Genomic DNA, 24,589 nt, shown 5'->3' on the forward strand with positions numbered 1-24,589 from the left:
TGACCCAGCCACCTTCAGTCATTTATCAACAGCCCTGGCTAACCGGGGAGGTCCCAGTTGACTGGAGGTTAGCCAGTGTGATGCCCGTTTACAAGAAGCACCAGAAGGAGGATCTGGGGAGCTACAGGCCTGTCAGCCTGACCTTGGTGATGGGGAAGGTTACGGGGCAGGTCATCCTGAGCACCATCACGCAGCATGAGCGGATTAACCCGGGGATCAGGCCCAGCCAGCAGGGGTGTATGAAAGGCAGGTCCTGACTGACACCAACTTAATCTCCTCCTACAACAAGAGAACTCGCCTAGTGGATGAGGGAAAGGCTGTGGGTGCTGTCTACCTGGACTTCAGTAAAGCCTTTGACACCGTGTCCCACAGCATCTCCTGGGGAAACCGGCTGCTCGCGGCCTGTAGGTGTGCGCTCCGGGCTGGGTAAAAGGCTGGCTGGCTGGCCGAGCCCAAAGGGGGGTGGGGAATGGAGCCACATCCAGCTGGCGGCCGGGCACACGTGGTGTTCCCCAGGGCTCAGCGCTGGGGCCGGTCCCGGTTCGTGTCTCTGTCTGTGATCTGGGCGAGGGGATCGAGTGCCCCCTCAGCGAGTCTGCAGCCAACACCCGGCTGGGCAGGGGTGCTGATCTGCTGGAGGGCAGGAGGCTCCGCAGAGGGGTCTGGGCAGGCTGGATCCGTGGGCCCAGGCCACTTGTATGAGGTTCCACAGGGCCGAGTGCCGGGTCCTGCCCTGGGGTCACACCGGCCCCACGCAGCGCTCCAGGCTGGGGCAGAGCGGCTGGGAAGTGCCTGGGGGGAAAGGGCCTGGGGGTGCTGGTGGGCAGCCGGCTGGGCAGGAGCCAGCACCGTGCCCAGGTGGCCAGGAGGGCCAGCAGCATCCCGGCTTGTGTCAGCAACAGCGTGGCCAGCGGGACCAGGGCAGTGACCGTCCCCCTGCACTGGGCACTGGTGAGGCCGCCCCTGGAATCCTGTGTTCAGGTTTGGGCCCCTCGCTGCAGGAGGGACACTGAGGGGCTGGAGCGTGTCCAGAGACGGGCAGCGGGGCTGGGGAAGGGGCTGGGGCACAAGTGTTGTGAGGGGCGGCTGAGGGAGCCGGGGTGTTTAGCCTGGAGACAAGGAGGCTCAGGGGGGGCTTATCGCTCTCTGCCACTGCCTGACAGGAGGCTGTAGGCGGGTGGGGGTCGGTCTCTTCTCCCAGATAACTAGCGACAGAACAAGAGGAAATGGCCTCAACCTATGCCAGGGGAGGTTTAGATTGGAGATTAGGAAAAGTTTTTTCACTGAAAGGGCTGTCAAGCATGGGAACAGGCCGCCCAGGGAAGTGGTTCAGTCACCATCCCTGGAGGTATTCAAAAGATGTGTAGATGTGGTGCTTAGGGACATGCTTTAGTGATGGACTTGGCAGTGCTAGGCTAACAGTTGGACTCAACAACCTTAAAGTGTCTTTTCCAACCTAAATGGTTCTATGATTCTATGATAAAACTACGACTAAGATCTGGAATTACCACATCCCCATCCCACATTTTTTGGAAAATGAAAACGCTAAGAACTTATGGCTAATTCTAAAGATCTGGTGGCCATTCTGGAACCAGATGCTGTTCCGTATCATTCAGAGCTGAAGATAAATATTTAGCCTAGTAAACAAGTTATAAGCCTCAATAAATAAATCAAGAGAAAATGTAATCCTATCTCACCATTGTCTGAATACACACATGTTAAGAAATCTATAATGCCAGTCACAATGACTGCCCATTACCCTTAAGGGAAATCTAAAACCATTTTTCATTAATAACTGCATATCAATCATCTTCAGTGCTTTTAGTGTCAACTAGGACAGAAGAGGAAGGTCCCTAATACTGCTTTAAAAGGAAACACAAAGGAATTACTAATGGAGGAATATATTGGCAGCTGAAGAAAAATTCAATTTTAATCTTTGTTTACTTCATCTGCTGTCAAGATTCCCCAGTACACACCTGTGAAGGTGTTTGTTCTAAAGTAAATACATTTTATATGGCAAAGCACTTATCAAACTTCTAGCATGGACTACACTGATAAGATAATTTTCTGGAGCTGATAAGCTGAGCTGGACTATAAACCCACAAATTAGGTCATCCTAGAAGACTTCTACAGTTGTTTGCTTTACAGTCCCAACATTAACTTTTCCCAAAAAAGACTACCACCATACCAAGCCAAAGCCATCAGACACTGGTAAAACAACATAATAAAAATCATGGTGTAAAGAAACATTTTTATCAACAGGAGGACAGACCACAGATGAAGTAAAGTCATTTCTTCCCTCCACAAAACACTTCTTAGATCATGTGTGGAATGCTGCATCCAGTTTCAGACCCAACTCAGTGTAGGGAAGACAACAATCAACAGGAACAGAGATGTTTGGGAGCTGGAGCACCAGCCCTGTGAGGAGAGGCTCAGGAACCAGAGTTTACTCAGCAGGAAGAGGGGACAGCCTCAGGGGCACCAAGTAGCAGACTCAGTGCCCATGGTGGGGGGAGCTATCAAGAGGTCAGCCAGGCTCTTCACAGCACTGCATGGCTGGATGGCAAGAGACAACAGGCTTAAATCAAGAGAGTTTTAGACTGCATGTAAGGAGAAATTTCCCCAAACCCTGAAGACAGAGTTGCACTGAAACAGAGCCCAGAGAGGCTGTACTGTTTCCAGCCTTGCAGGTTTTCAAGACACAACTGGATCAAGCCCAGTGCAACCTGGTCCCATCTCACAGCTAGTCCAGCTGTAAGCAGGTCAGACAAGAGTCCTCTCTTATTCTACAATTTTTTTTCTCATACAGAAAAAGGTCTATTTGATGGATGTCTCAGACAGATTTCATGTCACCCATGCCTGTGTCAGTTGCATTCCCTTCAATTGCAAAGAGGACTTATTTTTCCCTAAAGCCCAGAAACCCTTTCATATTCATAATCCTAGGGGAAAAAAAAGACATACAGATTTAAGGTAAAAATACAGATCTAAGGTAAAAATCCAGACTTGGTTCATTTGTTCAATGACTATTTTCCCATGTTTTTGTTTTGCAGCCTTATTCCCATAATAGGTTTTTGTACAAACCACTGGCTGAAGCAAGGATAGGCACCTACTAAATCCTTGCATGAGACTGAATAAGATAAAACAAAGCTTGAAATAACAAGGTGAAAGGCAAGGCAATTTTTAAAACTTACACAAACATGGACATGCAACAACTTCCCAGCATGCTGACCTGAAGTATCTGGTGAGCACTTTGTTTTTCAAAACCACCGGTGCAAAACATTGGCCAGATGGTTTGGTGTAAGAGCAGACCAACTTGGAAAGCACAACAGTCATACCACAGCCATAGTTCCTACATTAGAAGCATACACAAAATACTAGAATTCCTGGCAAAAGCCACTTGCCCAAATTCTGAGCACCAAGCATATCTATAGCACATGCTGCTTCTACAATGACAGTGCCCCACCAGCACTGTCTGAGCACTGGCAGAGGTGGGCAGTCAGTCTCCGACTGTAAGATGGTACAACTGGTACCAACCAGGGTGTGCACAGCCTCCTTTGGGCATAGTCTCCAAAAGCCACCAGTGGAACTCTTTTAGTCATCTTTGAAAGTGAGACTCGGGGGTTAAGTATATGCTTCTGAAGAAGTTACCATGCTGCTGGCATCCTAAATGGCATAGCAGTTGAAGACTATAAATAGCAGTTTCAAAACTGTCAGTCTTAATTAAGCACTACCTAAAACACAGACAGCATTTTAAGCTCAGGAAGAAGTTGTCTTGTCATTTGCTCTGAGCAAAGTTGATAGCACTATCATTTAAGATTAATTTCTATCATCAGCACTAATCTTAATTTAATTCTTGTGCCTTTTCCCTGGTTTTGAAGTGCTCAAGTCATCTTTTTAATATAACATCCTCTACGTGCCTCACCCAAATGTCCTTAGCCCTTCAACATCTGCAGAACAAACCACTAAATCTAGGATTGGGATATGCTAGCTAGCAAAAAAAAAAAAAGAGCAAAGAGAAAAAACTATAAAATAATACCTAAGCATACATATCTTTACAATTGTGCAAGCATATATGCATAAGTATCACCATGATTATGTGGTTTACATAGTTAATACAAAGTACTCAGATTTTTCAGCATGGATTCAGTATATATGGGATAGAGGATTGGACGAATAAAAACACCAGAATTTGTTTCATATGTAAAAGATGACACAGGTGCTTTGTGTCCTGGACTTCAGAAAAGCCGCAGATGGAAAGCAATGGGATTACACCCATTCAGATTGCTAGCAAAAAGCAGCACTATGTTACAAGCAATGATATCGCCTGTAGCAATAGCACTAAAGACAAATTCCATACATGAAGCGTTTCGTTAGATGTTCTAATACCATAAATCACATATAACAGCATCATCAGACTCTTGCATAGCTTACTCTTACCCCAGAGTAGAATACTAATGAAAAAATACCTGTGCATATGCCAAAGGGGGCAAGGGGTGTGGGATGTATGGGTGTATGTCAGGGGAGTGGATTGGGAGCAAGCTGAAATCAGGGACCCCTTTTCTAATTGAGCCTTCAAGAAGTCTCTACTACTTCTTGCAGGGAATGCCTGTCAACAGTCAGACACCTAGAGTTAAAGAATACAAATCGTTCCAACTGTCCTAAGACAGAAGTATCAACACAAACAAAAATGGAATAGCAGAAAGTCTTCCTTCAATCATCAGGAACAGTGCAGTGCTGTCATTGCAAGCTACAGATACTAAGCGGCTGGTGCCTTTGCAGTGTGCAGAAACAGAGGGCTGCTCATCCAAAGATAAACTCAACTGTGTCAGCATACAGCCTCAACAACCCAGTCAATAAAAGAACGAGCTTCCTAGGATCTCTTGGAAAGGCACTATATTGCTTACACTCGCCTGGCATAAGATCTGGTAAACAGCAACAAAAATAAATTGAAAGTTAACTAAAAGTAACCAGATATCAGGAGCCAGTTCCGATCAACGGCTGCTATGAGTAGCTGATAAGACACTACTTTCCTTTCAGAGCAATTTCAATAAATTCAGGACAGAATCACCTTGTAAAGCATAGTCACCCACAGGAGGAAAAACATATAATGAAAAGAGACATGTGTAGTCACAGCATGTGAGACTATTTCCAGCATAATCTCTTCTCAGCAGAAAAGTTAACCAATGTACCAAAAAAGTCTGAAAGCAGCCCCTAAGTCCACTTATTTTAGCAAGAAATAGTCTCAACTCTTCAAAGAGAAGCAGACAGGGAAAGTAACATTATCAGGAAAACTTCAGACCACCATGAGAGGAGCCCAAAAGGCTACTTACTAGTAGAAGATAAGAAGTGTCCTTAACTACCATTGGTAAAACTTACCCAAAACACAAGATACACTTGAACAAATAACACTAACTCTTGTGTATTTAAGAGAAACAAAATTAGTTCTGCTGATACGACAGAAATAGAAATTAATAATACAAGCAGAGTTTGCAGGTCAATGGAATTTTGTAAAGAATAAAGGTAGGCATTGTCAGAGGCCAAATACAAACCACTGATGTGGTTTTCTGCCGTGGTTAAACATTATGATGATAAATGTTCAATTTGGTCTCCCAAAGTGGTTTGAAGATGAGATAATGACAGTCTTCCAGCAGATCTGTTAGAAGCATTTTCACTGGTGAAACAGTTTGAGTAAATCAGTGACATTAAGATGAAAAGAAAGAAAGGGGGGGGGGGGGAGTGGAAACACACAAAAAAAGCAAAAAAACCAACCAAACCCAAAAACCCAAACCACCACAACATTCAGACGGTATAAAGAGTAACTGGAAATGTTGTTTCTGGAGGAAGGAGGGATTAGCTGAACAGTCCAGAGGTATGGTAAAAAGTAAAATTAGCATTAAATAGCAAACACTGAGACAAATACATACAGAGAATATTGCAAATACCGGATGAAATGTTGACTGAAATCACTGAAGCAAGACACAACTAAATTTAACTACACAGACTAGCACACATGAAATAAACACGCAAGTCTGCAAACTATGAGTTTTGACAGTTGGTTAATTGGCCATTTCTGGACAGCAAACTGCAACTTGCTGGTCCCACCAAGAGTCACAAAGCAACCGCAGAACACGGACCTATAAGGCCTTCTAAAGTAAGTTCTGAAAAGGGTTTACTGACAGACTTAATAACAATCTTGTTAACAGAGGAAAAATTACTGCCTTCCATTTTAAAATCAACCTTGGCACTCATTACATTATAGTTTAGAAGAGTACTAAACTGCCTTTTAAGTCATTGTGGTTAAGTTTCCACGTGAGTAGAAAACAAGAAAACTCCCAAAACCCACGACCACGGTCTACCTCTGACTTGTGAGGTTTCAAGGATAACAACTGGATTATCTTGAAGCAACAAGCAGAGGTATAACTTAAGTAATAAACACAAAAATGGCCATTCTTAGCAGAATCCAACTGACTAGCAGGCATAACAGATGTTCCCCAGAAAAAAAGGTCAAATGAACACCACCATTCCCCCAGCACGGCTGTTGGACATTCATTTCCACCAAATACCTAAAGAAAAAGACATTTTGTGCCTGTTTACCCATAAAGAACAGGTTTTGTCTATGATATCTGTTTAGCCATCTGGACTGTTTCACTGTTAGTCACTTTACTTAAAATGGAAAGAAATTGTAATTGGCACAGTTTGTGACTCCTGATTTCATGCGTAATAATTTGCACAGCCTTTTCCAGCCCACTATTTCCTTATTTACCACTAAATCCAAGTTGAGAAGCCAGCACAGATCTTAATTATCTAGTAGACAAAAGTTTGATACTTCCCAGAAGTGCTTGTCTTCAGAAGAGGAAATCAAAGAGGAAAGCTAATGAAACATGCCTTCTTGGTGCATTGTCTTCTGTTATGCAATTGCCCAAATGTAGTCAGGTTCTGAAACATGCAGGGTTCAACAGAACCAAATCTCATCCTGACATTTAATAAACAGAGCAAAAGACAGGTCCACTAATATTTTTCTACAGCTGGTGGTGTTGGTCCTGATGTGGGACTTGCAGTACTTTCACATCTTATTAGCATTTTAAGGTAGCTGTTGGCCTGGAAGCATGTTTTTGGAATGCTAATATATGCAAGTTGCAAAACACACCGCAAACAGGCACCTTAGGCAAGACATAGCAACATGTTCTTGGTCTCCTTCTACTAGAAGGTAATGCAATTTAGCTCACTCCTCTCCCTCTGATGCATTGTCAAGTTTGTGGAACTCTGCTTTCTCCGTAACCAAGGAAGGAAAACTCTAGCCTCCTCCTCTCTCAGCCCAAAGAAATGGAAGACAATTTGTTTCCGCTGCGCAGAATTCCATTTCTGAGCCTGCACAGTTGGCTTGGATGGCAGCTCATAGTATCCTGACTGATCTGAAATTGGCGATGCACATCTCAAAGCCCAAACTTATGCCCCATGCAATACCTGTGGACTTATTTGATGCTCTCCGTCGAATTTCAGTCACCATCAATCGTGACACTTGAGTAGTAAACTGCAGAAGATCAGAAAATTTTTCTGTCATTGTACTTGGAGGAGCATTTCCAAACACCTAAAACGAGAAAAATGGATGTATCAAAAAGTCATTCACTTTACAAGGATCACTATGAACTACCACCTTCCTTTGCAAAGAAGGAGTATTACCATGGAGATAACAAGTTTTTGTTTTCCTGCTGCGGTATTCATCACTGTGCTGGTTTTCACAGTGCATGCTATAAGATATATTCATAGTTGGAATTAAGCCATCATTCAGGGAGGTAAGATCTGATGAACGAAGAGGGAAAAGGGAATCATAAATTTTCTTGCAAGATGAAAACCCCAGAGCCTCAAAAGACTGAGATTGCACGTAAGTGGGTAAAGACTAGGTAACAGAGCAAATTCTCCTACTGGAGTTCTGGTTTTAAGAGCAACTCCTTTACTATTGCCTGGACCTAAACGTCTCACAGGGGTGAACTGCAGGTACAGAATGATGTGTGTAAAATCTTCTAGAAAGGACTAGGAAGTAGAACTGCCCTGTTAAGTCTTCCCTCAAACTGACAACAACAGGAAGCCTCCCACACTGCTGGCATCCCAAGGCCTTACTGTCCTCTCTTGAGCTCCTCCTGAACATAACAGCGGTAGTTACTAGGGATTATCTTTTTTATAAATCGTCACATTAATTTGGTTATTAAATCATTTATTGAATCACATTAAACAGGGAGAAATTTGTTAACTCTGTGGCATGGCACTAAGCTATGGAACATGACATTAGCTCAAAATGGATTAGCTAGTTGTTGAGGTAATTTACTGTTTATTCAAGACTGCACACAAAAAGAAGTCTCCATCCACACTTGACTAAAATGGTCGCAGTTAAACCACAATATTAATTATCAAACACAGCATGCAATCCGAATTGTCGGTGCTGAAAAAAACAGAATAGCCTGCTAAATACCTAAACAGTCAAAACACTTCTCTGCTTATTTACATTTTCTCCCTCAAGGCTATGTACATAACCTGCAGGAGTGTCACAATGAGCCAGTGTAAAAAAACCCAGTATTTTTCTAATAAAACTTTAGTTCAACATATTATATTTGCTTCTCAGAAAGAGGATGTGATCTACAGCAGTACAAATGATTTGGACTCAGCAGCTGCTTCAACCTTGTTTCCTTTCCCTGGGTGACCCAGTTATACTATTACAACTGAGCTGCTGACATACTTGAGGTCACTTAAGTCAAGGGACATCCAGTGAAATCCACAGTATTACAGCCAACAGGGATCCAAGGTAACTGTAGCACCAACTTACCTTGGAACCCCAAACGCACTGAAGAAAACTTAAAAGGCAGAAGACAGAATAACCTTTGTCTAAGTTTGACTCCTTACTCCCCTTAATATCAGTTGCTCTGGCACATTACAGGAGAGCCATAAATATTTTTCCTGCCTACTCGCATTGCAAAGTCATGATGAAATAGAGCTAGAAATACAACACTGAAATTCAACACTCTGTTTCTTCACAATAAAAATATTTTTCACCAAAAAAAATAAGCATTTCTCATACAGGAAATTTCAACCACCATTATCAATAAAGCAAGCAAACAGGAGTCTAGACATCATAGGCAGAACTGTTTTCAGCAGACCAAGAAAAACACCCCTCGTTTGGATTACAAAGGTTGTAACATTCCCAGTACAGACAACCTAGATCTCCCTAAACTCTTCACAAGACCTCCTTCTGCAGTCGTCTGCATCAACTCCCAGTTCATCCAAGAGCCTAACTTCCACAAGGCTATAAGATGTGAAGAGGGCCTCGAGGCTTGCACGTTAGCTGGTACAACCTAAGCAAGATTATCTAGACTTTCAGAACACACGCTGGCAGAGCATCTTGCCATCATTAACCGTTTAAATGTTTCACTCAGACCAATAAAGAGGAAAAACTAATAACCCTGTTACCTGTCCCAAGCTTGCCTAGAGTCGTCAGCAGATCCCAAGAAATGCAGAGATCAAAATTACAGTAAAAGGCTGACTGAGGTGATGGGATTTTAATTAGCTGCCCCATAACCAAGTCTGTGCTATGTAGAACAAGCATCTGCATTGGATATTGATATATTATTTGACTAAAGGTTGTAGTAAAACCCAGGAATAGGATATGAAACATTTTACCAGTAAATCATCTTTTTAATAAGGAAGAGCAAGGTTCTTTCAAGAAAATGTAAACCATTTACTCAAAACCAGCCTCTTCATCATTCCATCCACTTTTTTCATATACTGCAAAAGCATTACTACTGTGACAGTAGAGCAATGCTTCCACAAATGCATCAGACTCTGAAAGGAGCCTTTTGAGTGCTCTTCCAGAGGGCTAATCTTTTGTTAATTATGCACTGATTTAGCTTTCCATTACTATGTGATTCATCATTTCACAAGCCTCCCTGAACAATGAGGAAACAGAAATGGTCTGTAAACCCATTCATCACCAGAAATAGCAAGATGGTTTAAACTGTAGCATGTTTGAGACATGCTGTATCTATAAACCAAAGTTAAGAATGCTTTAGCTCCTCTGGATTTACTGTTAATAATCCTCAAAATGTCAGGAAGAAAACTGAACTGCATTTCACACAAAACTTCAGATACTTCTGAAGGGAGGAAAAAAACTAAACATACACGCAAACTCCTACATGGTTAAGCAAGAAAGCCTCAAGCTCGTGGATACACAGGTTATTTAACTGGCTGCCTGTTGCTGGCCACTTGGATGCCTATGGGAAGCACACTTACCTTCCTCACTCTGTATATCTGCATTCAGTAAAAAAATCACACTTCTTCTAGAACTTTTTCCTGGATTTTACACACACACACACACACACTCCCTACTTCCAGCCAAAGACACACAATTACCACTTCCAACAGCTCACTACTCTGTACAACAGAATTCTGAAGCACATATTAAGGTGCGGTACAGAAGTCTTGATCTGAGCTCAACAATTTATTTGGAGTTTTCTCCTCCTAAAACAGACATCCCGATCTTGTAACAGATAATGTTTCTATGGTACACCATTATGGACTTCACTCAAGGCAGTTAACACAAGTACTCAATCTCACTTAAACCTGTCCAACAGGAGAGAGATAACTACGCAAAGTAACTGAGGAATTCAGAGTTTTAACTGAATTTTAACTGAATTTTAATCAAGTTATTAACTGATAGCTTAAAACATTTGCAGCTAATGGCTATCTTTGAGAAACAATAATATTTTTCAAACAAAACTTCTAGCAATGTTTTAGTGTTTTGTCAGTAAAAGTATAGTCTCAGAGGAAAATAACCTCAGAATTTAGAGTGAACCAAGATTTACCATGTCTCCCACTGAAAACGTCATATAAGACCCTTCAGAAGACTAAATATTCCTCTTGTTCTATTTTTTATTCCAATAAATTTCAGAGTTTGTCTTACTCTGACTCAGTTACTAAGCTAGCAGGATTGTTCCAAAACAAGCTGTACCACAGACAGCTGACAGTCTAGAAGAAACAAAACTAGATAAGCCAAAGAAGTCACACTATATATTACTCTATATGTAAGCCTCAAAAGAAGGTGGCATTAACCAGGAATGTAAAAAGGTAAGCTGTGAAAGTATAAATAAACAGATGACATCACAACTGCTCAGCCTCTTGAACACGGGAAGACACACATGCAAGGAAAAAAATTCCCCTGTAACTGGGACAGATGAGATCTGGCTGACCAAGAGAAATCCGTTCTGTTTGTGCTACACTAACAGTTTATTGATGACTGATAATGATTATCAAGGACTGCAAGAATGGAAGTAAAAGAGCACAGACAATACATCCTTCCCTCCACGTGCCAAACTACAACTCAGATTTTAGAGGCTGGAAACTGAAGTGACAAAATCCAGCAACTTGTCAAGAAGGACAACTCCAAGAAGGTCACAGAGTAAAAACAGTCAGTTTGAGGACAATGATGTTAAAATTAAACAACAAAACAAGAGGGAAGAGGAAGAGAAATAACCACAGGTAGGATACAAAAGCAAAACATTTGACAAACACAGAACGCATGTCTTCAGCACCAAGTTCACCTCAGTAAAGGAGGGAACAAGAGAGTCTCTAGGATTCAGAGAAGGGAAAAAAAGCCCATCCACAAAATCAGACGGATTCTGTAAAGAATAGAAGAGAGACATGGGGAACCTGGGGAAGCAAAAAACCTACAACAAACAAGGCAAAAGCTGGAACCCAGGAGAAAAGAGTAGCCAAGATGTATTCATACAGATGGAAATCACAGAAACCACTCATCTTTTCAAGGATTATAAATGGTACCTGAGACCAGTTAGGTGAGGGCTGATTTTGATGGAGCAAGAAGAAAATTTGGGGCCACCGATTCATTTTTCGGAATGCTTCAACACACCAGCTGAATGAAGGACAGTGAAAGGACACAAATGGTGCAAAGACCTAAGGCAACCACAACTAGGCTTCAACAGGATCAAGTGGAAGGACTGAGAATTAGGACAAAGTCAATAAGCAGTGTAAAGGAGAGGAAAAAAAAAGCATAGCAAGAAAGAAAGGGAAAAGTGAAAAAGGAGAAACAACACAAATTAAAATTTAACTGTTCTTCTTTATCTCTGAAGTCTTCATGAAAGTTTAAGGAAAGACTGTATGGAAATAGTGCATTGCTGAACTACGTTTTCTTAAATCCAGTTATATCACCAATTGGTATTTCCATAAATACAATACTGCTGCAAGTAACTACCACAATAGCTAGGAAAAAAATTTTCTCTACCCATAGGTTACACTTAAGTAAGTGTTGAAGCAGCTGTAGTGGGTACGTTCCCTTTTTCAGAAGCATCAGCCACCTGTAACCACCAGGGGGAGATTTTAAGCATAACTGCATCAAAATAACCTTCACAGGCTCAAGCCAAGATGAAGATTCCATTGTGCTAATTTGTAAAAACAAATTAAGAAAGTCCATAACTAAAGGGCATACAAACCAAACAGATAAAGAGAAAGCAGAGGAACTCAGCTTACTTCTCCCAAACTCACACAACAGGTTAGCAGTAGAACTAGGAATAAGATCTAAGACAACTGAATGACATTTAGGGGATCTATCCACTAAAGCATGCTACCTAGTAGACTGAAAATCCTATTAACGCTATACCTTAACTAGGATTATTTTTTCTACACAGCATTGTCGTGGTTTAACCCCAGCTGGCAACTAAGCACCACAAAGCTGCTCGCTCACTCACTCACTCCCCTCCCCGTGGGATGGGGGAGAGAAAATCAGGTAAAAGTGAGAAAACCTGTGGGTTGAGATAAAGACGGTTTAATAAGTAAAGTAAAACCCACATGTGCAAGCAAAGCAAAACAAGGAATTCATTTACTGCTTCCCACCGGCAGACAGGTGTTCAGCCATCTCCAGGAAAACAGGGCTCCATGATGCATTAACGGCTACTTGAGAAGACAGACAACATCACTCTGAACGTCCCCCCTTCTTCCTTCTTCCCCCATCTTTATATGCTGAGCGTGATGTTGTATGGTATGGAATAGATCCCTTTGGTCACCTGGGATCTGCTGTCCCAACTGCATCTCCTCACAACTACTTGTGCACCCCCAGCCTACTCATTAGTGGGATGGTGTGAGGAGTAGAAAAGGCCTTGACTCTGTGTAAGCACTGCTCAACAATAATGAAAACATCCCGGATCATGAACAATATTTGCAGCACAAATCCAAAGCAGAGCCCCATACTAGCTACTGTGAAGAAAACTAACTCTTTCCCAGCCAAAACCAGCACAAGCATCTAAGCAATTCAACATCTAACACTGTCATAAGCCACACTTTCAGCAAAACATCAATTTAAAGAAAGAGAAAGCTGAGTTGATTTTATGATCAAGTTTTTGCCTTTAAGTTTTTGGACGATTCCAGTTCTCCACAGTAGGGTATACAAGCACAAATCCATCACTGAAAAGCAGCTTCAGTAGCAAGGGTTTAGGTCAAAGCAGGAAAAAGAGGAAAGTCAAATCTGTACCTACTGCTCTTTCAAGACCCTGAAACTACCACCAGAGTTGTTATTCAAACTGAAGTGGCAGATTAACTGACTGATGTCAGGAGATTTAGCTCCTATTAATTCCACTGACAGTTGTCACAGTCCTGCCTCCAAACAAAATCTCAGTGCCTGAGCACAAGGAAACAGTGAAATATGAATGGCACTGTACAAGTGGCTACTACATCTTCCCTACAGATTGCTTGTTCAAAATCCCCCTTGTCCAAGAAAAGGGATTCAGACCCAATACACAGGAAAGGGGCTACAAGGGCGATGAAAATATTAAGAATTTATCACAAGAGGAAATTAAAATTGTTCAGCTTATCTAGCCTAGCAAAACTAAGTCTGACAAGAGATATTGTAATTGTTATCTCTAGATATGCATCACTACAATAAACACAAAGAAGGGAGAAGAGCTATTTAGACTCAAAGACAACGCTGTCACACAAACAAGCAGGTATAAACTTGCTACAAGTAAGTTTAGGTTGGAAATCAGATGACTAATAACAGGCAAGCTCTGTGACAGTCTAAAGACAACTGTGGATTGCATTTCAGAAAAAGTAACAGAAGGAAATCTCCAATGGCAGGTTTATCCACTAACACAACACTATGAGATGAGAAGGGGAAAACTGAAGGGATGCCAACAGAAAGAAAGCTTCTGTTGTGCTAGAACCACAGGCCTCGGGAATACAAAATATGAGCAGTCAATTCAAATAAAGAAAACATCTCTTGCAGATTCTCCGGCTTACCCTGTTAAACACTGGCAACATCATGTACAGTTTTTCTTCTTGTTCTTTCTGGGTCATGTGCCGTGGAGGATGACAGAGCTCTGTGAAGAGGCGACGCAGATGCATCAAGCCTAGCGCATTATCCTGAGGACTACACTCCTCCTGCCGTGGCCGGCCCATGATCCTCTTCACCATATTCATCTTGAATGACTTCTGGAAGCTCTCTTGTATCCTGTTCAGAACGGAAAATGAACTTAGTACAACAGATTGAGGCATTATTCCATCAAAGCCTTTAAATATATAACACCCTCTCTCTCAGTAAGTACCACACTGCAGTTAAGAGCATTAGCTAATTTTATATGCTAGACATTTATTAGTACATGTCTGGAGGATTTAAAGCCAACAACTTGAAACAGGAAAATATCCAATACTCTTCAGCACGAAGCATGACTGACCAGGCTTCAAACACCGCAAAACAACTTCAGCACTTTCAATTAGTGATTTTTACGATTCCTTGGTGCACATTCCACAGCGTTTACGGCAATGTTATCTACGTATTGCAAAGTATTCTCAAAATAATTCTAGAATAGGATCAGTACCAGTTATGTACTTTAAAATCTAATCAAACAAGACCTTCAAACTCTCTCAGACATTGGCTTTGTCATACAGAGGCATGCTTTAATTTTTTCTTGACTTCCGTATGGCAAATAGACAAGGCTACCCAATGGAGCTATCGTTCATCTCACACTTCAGCTGTCAGGTCTCGGAAGAACACCTCTGTCTTCTCCCTCTTGAGGCACAAGAAACTTGTTTTAGAATCACAGAATGTTTTTGATTGGAAGGGACCTTTAAAGATCATCTTTTCCAGTGGACGTCAGGGTGGCTCAAGTCCCCTAGCAGAATCAGGGCCTGCAAGTGTGACACTTCCTGTAGTTGCAGTAAGAATGCTTCATCTACATCCTCCCCTTGACACACAGTCTGTAGTAAACACCAGCCATAAGGTTTCCTTTATTGGCTTGGTCTCTAATTTTCACCCATAAGCTCCTGACCTGTGCATTGCTATCTCAAAAAAAAGCACTGTGTAATCAATCCATTTTTTAATGTAGAGGGCAACACTGTGACCCTTCCTCCCTTGCCTGTCCCTCCTAAGCAGTTTCTAGCCATCAATTGCATCATGCAACCACACGATTCATCCCACCAAGTTTCAGTGACAGTGGTCAGATGACAGTTTTCCAGCTCCTTTCAGCTGTTAGCCATGCCGCGTGCATTGGTATAGAAGCATTTCAGGCTGACTCTCAACTCTCTCACCTTTCTCACGGAACCTTTTTGAAGGGTTGGGGTGCATTCATCTCTTCTGTGGCAGATGCGCTCATCTACCCTGCTGCTTGCGAGTATACAAGTGTCCTGGCTTTGGACTCCATCCCACAAGCTCATTAGTTGAAAGCGTGATTCACTAAGTCAGCCAACCTGCCAGCAAAGATTCTCTTCCCTTTTCTAGGTATGCAGATCCCATCTCTCCCCAGTAATCTGTATTCCTCGAACAACATCCTGTGATCACAGAAACTAAAACAGTGGTGATGACACCAGCCACAAAGCCAGGCATTGATCTGCATAATGTGTCAACCTCCGCCTGCATCCCTATCTCTGACAGGCAAGATACAAGTAGAAGATCACTTGGGCCCCTGTCCCCTTCACTCATGCACCCAGGGCTCCTAAAGTCCTGCTTGATCTTGCCCAGGTTCTGCTTTACCATGTCACTGGTGCCCACGTTTTAAAACATCTCATGGATACGACATAGCGTCTGTATTTAGTCCTGTATTAAGTCTTCAAAACAACATGGACCAAATCCTCAGAACATGGGACTGAGGATCTTGCACAAGAGGGTCTGAGCAGATAAATCCCTCAACAGATGTAGTCAATTGGATACTGTGGCAAAAAGAACTATTCTCACAACTACGTTCAAGTAAAGGAAGGTAGTAAGGGGGATACAGGGAAACAGTTTCAATTCCATATACAAAATTAAGGAGATCAACAATGAAATACTCCTCAGAACCCTAAAGTCGACCTCTCCTGGCTTAAAGGTGTTTGGAAGAACAAAGGTCAGTAACAGCCATAAAAATTATTCAAGGGTAGAAAATGCCTCACAGCAAGAAACTTAAAGAACTTCATTCCACTACTGAAGAACTCAAACCCACAGATTAAGTTGTGAGGAAAGACAGTAGCTGGATGCTAAAGCCAGGAAAACACCAGCTAACTTTTAAAACTAAAGATAATTAACCACTAATAAGAAACATTAACAATGAAAATTGACCCAAGGATGAAATATCTTTCTCGAACATGTTCATAAAACACCACTTTACTAACATGCAAGAAAAGTTAGGAACTGATGCTAACAAACTTTTTGGTACAATGCAAAAAATCCATTTATGAAATGAGAACTCATCAAAAAAACTAAGCTAATGTACAAGCCAGCGACTGTCAGCCCATCCTGGAAATCTGCACTGGCTTTTTACATTTGAAGAAAAATGAGACAGAACTGGATGTTATCTTTTAGCGTATTATCCCTAAGAAATAACACAGCTAACTACTTCAAATCAGCATGATTCACGCAGTTAAAAAAGAGATAGTACAGTTTCTGGAGGTGTTTCTTCCAGAAACCCACACCTTTTCCCAAACTCTTCAGTTTGGGAACTCTTCTCTCACTGTAATAACGTGTAAACTAACAGAATACCACATCTTAGCTCCAAGAGCCAAAACCTCACTGCCTAAAACAGCAGGGGAAAAAAGTATTCTTTTTTTAATCAATAAATCTTTTAAAGATAATAATTTAAATTTCTTTTTATGAGTCATAAAATGCTGAGAACTCTAAATCCAACACCTAAAACACATATTGCCATTGAATGCACCACTGCTGTAGACTTCTGCTAGCGCAGCCAATTTTTCTTTTAAATCCTATTGCTTTGTTCATCCTAAGCAGACACTAGATCAGGAATTTGCACTGGTTCAGCCACACAGTTGTAATTCTAATTCTGACAATTTTGTTATAGTCAGAGAAGTCCAAATACATGTCACACACAATTTTCCCAGCATAACAGGAGCCTACTTGGGACAGCTTCTCCAAGACGTGATCCAATGACCTCCACTGAGGCAGTTTTAACCCAGAGGGATGACAAATGCAGAGAACAATTAAAGGAGTCCTCAGTTTCTCAGCACAGTCACAGTCCCTCCTGCCTGTTCCCCAGTACAATCAGATATTCAACCTCAATGTAAGAGGTGGGGCAGAGAAGAGGGAAGAATGGATGTAACATAGTGTAAGTAAAATCCAAATGAATTTAACTCCTTTTTTTTTCAGAAGTAATCAAAAGACACTACAAAAATTGATATATTCTATGTGTGTACTTAATTCAGTTGGAACTCCAATTCAAACAAAACAAAACAAAAAAAGCCAACCCAAAACCCAAACACCACACCAGAACACCACAATGCCACAGAATTTCGGACTTCTGTCCCAAAGACTCCCCTGCAACACTCAAGAAAATCTCCCTAGCAGATACTGCTTTGGGAATATCCTTCACTATAAAATACTCACTTCCTTGATGCTGAAGTCCATGTTGCACTGTATAAAGTGAAGACAGGGGTAGTAACACTGACATTTACACATAGAGATCTTTGCAATATATGCTGCTTTTCTTCAATGATATTATCTGCCCTCTGGATCAGCTTTTTCTGTCAGTATTTTCCACTTATTCTCAGCCCTCAGAATCATGTAAAGTCTACCCTCAATTCCACTGCAGATCAATTTGAATGTATGCAATATACTAATTTCAACCAGAGTAGACAGTACTTGTGGAATTATTCCAGAGTTGAGTCCCACTGTTTCTGCCCTGTTAGAAATAAGGCTAGCATGGGCTCCATGCAACATCATACACAGTATCTTCTACATCAAATCTGAAAGAATTTCTGCAATTTACTTTTGCCAGTCTGAATACTGTGATAGTTTTTCTGATTACCACAGCACAAATTTAGAAATACAAGACAGCTGTGGGCTATGAGAGCTCCAGCATTAGGCCTAAATCTTAGACACGAGAAGGATTATTCATAGTTTACAGCAGGCAAAAGCCTCCTCATTGTGAATCTCGGTAACAGAGCTTACTTATCCCTAAGAAAACATTGAGATGTTTAAGCTCATTTAAAAACCAAACAAACAAACAAAAAACAACACTAAAGTAATACCGCATTAGAATATTACACATGTTCCCTGAGTGAAAGGACAGCAGTATGTTGCTACTATGTCCTGGGTAAATATTTTGACTGAGGTTTTCTTTGTTTAGGCTTAGATCTGGAAAAGAGAAAGCAGTATACCTAAACCTTTTACTACAAACAAAAACTACCTAGGAGAAAGGACCTTCCCATTCTATTAAGTGAAAGCATCTGCACAGTCTTTACAGTCAGCTGTAACCACCACATGACTCGAATTCAGCATTAAGGCCTGGCAGTCTCTTTAATGCCAAAAATGAAAGGATTCCAGTATTTTCAGTAACAGTCAAGTCACCTGTTCACAACTGCTTGCTTATACCACGTGACAAGCAAGTGCCCTGCACAGCAAAAGCACCTTAAGAGAAGCAAACTCACAAGTTAGGGAACACCTGTCTTGTAATTGCTTGTAGAGCTTGAATTTGGCCTGGCTTTACACCATTCGTTACAGTACAGTCTTAAATTGCACACTTACTTCCTATAGTCCCCCCACAAAGGGCCTCCTGCCTCTCTCAGCAGAGAGGCTGGACACAGCCCTTGCTTCACAAGCAGTTTGCTCAGTATTTTGCCACTTCATCTCTCCAACTGTGATGCTAGACCTTGGTTACTGCAACCCAAACCGAAAGCAATGCACTTCCTCATGGGTTCTTCTGTCCCACTGATTACTGCCAGATCAGAATGCCTCACAGCTAATAACCAACTTATTTTCACATCTGCCCCACAGCACAGGCATGTTGACAGCCTCAATATACACACAATGAACAAACACATGCACACACCTTACACTAAAACTGGTCGTGTCTAATAATCTGGATATCTAGTTTAAGAAACTTTGGAGGGTAGCTAATGCTAAGTGGCATCTTGTGATGCTTGAATCCTTCTGCTTGCTTGCGTCCCTTAGAGACTAGCTGACATCCTTCTCCTTGTGATCTCAAAGTTAGACACCCAGCCCACAAAGGGTGCAATTAGAGAGCCATCCGAAAAACCTCAGAGGTTTTGTGGAAGATGCAATGACAGAAGCTGATTCTCAGGAGAGGAGGCTCTTCCGTGCCTTGCATCCCCTCTTCTGGCACATACAGCCCAGTGCAGGCACATGTTCTTTCCTACACAGCCCTGATGAGTTACTTCCCCCAGAAGGTCCATGCAGGCACACTCTACATTGAGAACCTTTGAGTTGGATGGTCCAGCTGTTGAGTCTTTGGCTTTTTTTAGCTGAGTAAGAAATTAGAAGTTATTTTGAAAGAGCAAACTAAGCAAGCAGAAGCTCTACAATGCAGCCCCACAGCGACAGGTACACGGTTTATCAGGAGCGTTGAAGCAGTTCAACCCACTGCACCCATCTTCTGCTACTTGAGCTATAAAGGTGAATTAATGGCAGTTGTGTATCATCATGATCTGTATGGGCCTAAACTAAAGGCAGACACTTGATGAGAAGATTTCAAATGTGCACAGACAGCTACAATAAAAACACTGCTCTCGTAAAACACATTGCTGTTTTCTCCTAGTGGCAGAAGTAGAAAAGTCTCCATGTGAAGAGAAATGAAGCAAGCAGTAAAGGCACAGCATAAGCATCCTTACTTAAACAACCCCTTCATTTTCTTTCACTGGCTGTCAGATGGCTGCACATTTTCCCATAAGCATAAGCAAGGCTGACCCATTTGAGCAGCTCTGATAGAAACCTATTCACCAAGTTCTTCACTCTTCTGTTAAATTTATACAGGAACCCTACAAGATGAACACATGAGGTTTCTCAAGAATTCTCAGTGGACTTAGTGCAAGTGGTAACTTCTATCCTTTAAAATAGTATTTTAAAGTGTTTTCTACTGTTAGTGGAAGCTGTTGGCCAAATGATCACAAACCACTTTACATAAAATACCAACAACTTACAAAGCTCAGACACTGCGAGAAAAACATAACACATAATCGTTAACACAAGTTAGGGTATGATAATGTACGGGTAATACCACTAGAGCTATCAAAACATTTGTGAAGAAAAAAAAAAAAAGCAAGCAGACAGAAGCTGCATGAGACACACTTATTTCACAATAGCTATTATAGGTCCAAGCTGTGCATCTAGTTCCAAAAGGGTGTTATTTAAATAAGCAGCTAGGTAATTATCTGCTTTGTAATTACAGTCGCAAGTGTTTCTCCAGGCACTGTGTTGGTATTACATCAGCAGCTTAGCAGTGAAACAGGAATCGACTTCTTTCTTTGCAGATTATAATAGGACATCAGCAGACACCTCTGCTCCAAGTATGTAGGGAAAATGAAACTTAAGGTAAACCTTGTTGCTACAATGAATCACAGAAGTCCATTAGTAAATTCCACTCCTATTATTTCCCTCTACACACATTTGTTACTTCTTTCCTGATTTTAAGTTTCCCTACTTCTGTAGTTAATACTAACGTTCCAAAGATGATCATCAATATGCACTATTAAAGAGGACATTTTCTGGCCTTCAAAAGAAATAATAAAGAGCTCTTACAGGCTAGATATATCCATTTGCCCTTAGAACTGAACAGGAATAATAAATTCTCTTTGTAGGCAAAAACATCAGCAGGAGGGCGAGTAAGGAACCCTACTTCCTCCCACTCTCCCCCACCAAACAAAAAAACAGAAATAAAGTCATGCACAAGGAAGCTGTGTTGCTGAAAAGGAAGGCATCAGCTCTCCCTGATGGACTGAACTCGCACACACTTAGGGGAATATCGCCCAGTCCCCACAAGACAGGGCCTGGAGCAAAGCCAGCATGCTGACTCAGTAATAAAAGTGCCTATTCCTGTACTAAGTCTTCCTGTTGTTAAACAGCTAGTCACCTGGTTAAAACAGGAACTATTTCATTGAGAAATCCTCCCAACAGAAAAACACCATCAACTCCCACTCCACTTTTTGTACTGCAAAGTATTATTAATTAAGGAAGGTGTGCAGGGAAGGACTTGAAGTTCGCCCTATTATTTCAGAGTTGTGGGGTTATTTTTTTCCTTTGCAGTGAAATACTTTAAAACTTATCTCAAGGAACCTTATGTTATCACCTGAAGGCTTAACCTTCCTTTTTTTAGATTAATGTAAGTGCAGAGGCCAACCGAATGAAATACTGTTTTATTTCTACAGGTTGAAGAGATGCTTACAGAGGTGTCTCTTCCAATTCACAGGCAGTCTCCAAACCAGAGAATTCAATGCAGTTATTTTTTGCTTTAACATCTCTTAAAAAAATAAAAAAGAAAAAAACGACACAACAAAAAAAAGAGAAAGAAAAAAGCTTACTATCCTAATTCAGGACGTGGTTTTTCCTGTTCTCTGAACTCAGATCAGATGAGTATTTAAAGATACAATTCCTTTGTTACTTGCAATATTAGAAATGCTATTCTTATGCTCAGACTGACCTTAATGATTTGACATAGCTGCAAATAAAAATTCTTAATACTTCAACAAATATGAAGAACTTAAGTAACTGGTTAGTGAGAAAGATACAGATATAAACCCCAGACTATCAGTCTTCTTTCTAGGTCCATTTCCCACAAATTATTCATGATAATGACACATAATAGCAAGTGCTGATAGAGTAGATTTCCTGTGGTTTGTACCCTCTTGAAGGTTAATGTTTTATATTCAGTGAAAAAAGAAGGGCAACAATTAAATAACAGTGATACTTTTGACTTATGCTGAAGGGATGGAGGAAAGCTGTCTTGCTAAAGGCTAATAATGCACGTATTTCTTATTTACTATTAACTTAAATGAAAATGAACTTCAGCTATATCAAGTTTTTGCACTTCATTTTGTTCAAATAAGAAAATCAAGTCCTGCTTTTTACTTCTGCATATGGTCTATTTTTTCCTGACTTACTAGTGTGTACCTTATGTCTAGACAATAACCCTATCTTTGCATTTTCTAATTCTTTAATAACTACAAAATCTTATTTTCCAAAATTTCTTCCAGTGCTTTAATAAAATATTTCTAAGCTACAAACATTTCTTTCACCAACTCCTAAACACAAAGCCCATAAAACAAGTATTAAATACTACCACAGCAGAAAACAGTACGTAGTACTTCTCCAAAACACAGTTCAAGTTGCATCCATTTTCTTCGCTTCCATTTCCATACACAAAAAGTACAGACAACTTTAAGATCTCAAGTGCAGACCACCATCTTTTATGGCCCCGCAACTGAAGACTCTACTTCAACTTTATTTTTTTAGTGCAATAGCACATAACAACAGTTACCCAGCATGAAAGACTACTGATGCACATGTGGAGGTAAAGGATGTGATTAAAATCACTGTTCATAGATATTTTAGGGATGGTGCTTGAAATTCCTAGCTTTATGAAACAAGAAGGAGCTACAAGTGAATTTTACAGAGAGCAAAGATGAGATAGCACAAGAGGAAGGAAGCATGTGTGCTGCCTTTTCCTAGCAGGAACAAAACTGACCACATAACATCTAGAATGTGATTTTTGGCTGGATGCTGATAAAATTGCTTCCTACATCTTTATTTAGCACACATTAGAATCTGTCACCAGCACAAACATAATTTTGAGTGCTGCTCTTCTTTAAGGAAGCCCTTCTCAAGACTTAAGGACTCCTATTTTTCAGCTCAGTAATAATCTGATAATCAAGCTAAAGAATTGCAAAGGCCCACACAAAGCAAACTGCCAGAAAACTCAAATATAGGCTATTTAGACTGGCCACACATACTCATTTAAGGTTTCTGCCTTTGCATTTTTTACTCTACATCTTTTCAACTAAAATGAAAGACAAATTCTCATTTTTTCTTGAACTACCACACGCTGCCTAGAGAACTAAAAGGTAAACCTGCTTTTGTAAGTACTTGAACACATCCACCACTTGTTTAAAATTGGCTTTTGAAAAAGGTCAGGGAAATTTCATGAGTAATTTTCACATTTCAGAAGCCAAAGAGCACGTAACAAATACTGCGCCAATGACCAGCTAAGAGATGCAGAAAAGCTCATCTTTGAGGTACCTGTAACAGTCCTTCATCTCTTCATAAAACAAGACCAAGAAACTCAGTCCATCCCCAAGGCTACCCAAAATACACATTTAACTGCTGTGTTCTACACAGCTTCATCTGTGAATTTCAATACAAAGTCTACGACCACCTCACCGGCATATAAACACAGACCTGACCTCCAAAAAGCAATTCAGATTTGCTAGCTGTGAAGGGAGTCTGAAATTCCATACCTCAAACTGTGTGCTTCATGGTATCTCCTTAGGTTGGGAGGAAAAAAAGGTTAATATTTATGCCAGAACAAAATTTAAAATCATTTGTAAAAGACAAAATATATTACCATTGCAGAGCTGAGGACGAAATAAAACTCTTTGTGTGTAAAAGAAGCCTTTCTACTTTAGGAGATGAGGAATGGTCGCTCTGGGGGGGGAACACCACCAAAACCAGAACAACTTTCCATGTTTCACTAACCCTAATCGTTGGTTACAGTAAAGATCAAAGCAGTGGCTCTATATAGGTATTATGTTAGAAATGAGAGACCTGCGTTAGCACGTTCAGGTGGTTCATTCATAGACATTCTGGCTCCAAGAAAATATTTGCTCATGCTTGTGCAATCACAGCACTACGGCATTTTTACACTCTGACCTGTTCCAATGCGGTCTCAAACTGGCAATTCAGTCCTGACTGCAACAAAGTCTGAACTAGTTCTAGGCATACAATTCCTCCTCTCCTTCAAGGAGCGTAAAGGACACTATTTACTAGAGAAACGTGGTAACTGAGGGGACAAAAATGTGTACAATATAAAAATCCTGACAGGCTGAAGGTAGGCCAAGTTGGCTGAGCACAGACACAAAAGGTAACAACAAAAATAGGAGAAATTTCTCCTCTGACATGTATTTCTGGAACACTCATTTATAGGAATATTGTGCCTGGTAAATTAACAAGTTTCAGACTGATAGGATAAAAATTCTGGTTTTCAATGTTCTCCATTTTCATAGATTACAAACACAGCAGATTACTTCTGGAAACTAAAATTTATGTTATTTATAATGCTAATCTGGAACTTTGTAACTGGACAGTCTTGCAAGTGTGAACGACCCCCAT

At 41.0% G+C, this 24,589-nt stretch overlaps 1 protein-coding gene across 4 annotated transcripts in view; it reads right to left on the reverse strand.

Moving 5' to 3' along the window:
• Positions 1 to 24,589, reverse strand: part of WDFY3 (WD repeat and FYVE domain containing 3) — a 190,105-nt gene that overhangs the window by 109,138 nt on the left and 56,378 nt on the right. For all 4 annotated transcript variants that reach the window (XM_080368510.1, XM_080368508.1, XM_080368509.1 and 1 more), the window contains exons 3-4: positions 14,290 to 14,500; positions 7,465 to 7,588 (exon numbers count right to left, since the gene is read on the reverse strand). In XM_080368510.1, coding sequence (XP_080224636.1) covers positions 7,465 to 7,588; positions 14,290 to 14,469 — 304 coding nt within the window. In that variant the 5' untranslated portion in view covers positions 14,470 to 14,500. The remainder of the gene's footprint in view (positions 1 to 7,464; positions 7,589 to 14,289; positions 14,501 to 24,589) is intronic.

Source organism: Falco punctatus (assembly GCF_963210335.1).
Source record: "Falco punctatus genome assembly, chromosome: 1".
NCBI lineage: Eukaryota > Metazoa > Chordata > Aves > Falconiformes > Falconidae > Falco > Falco punctatus.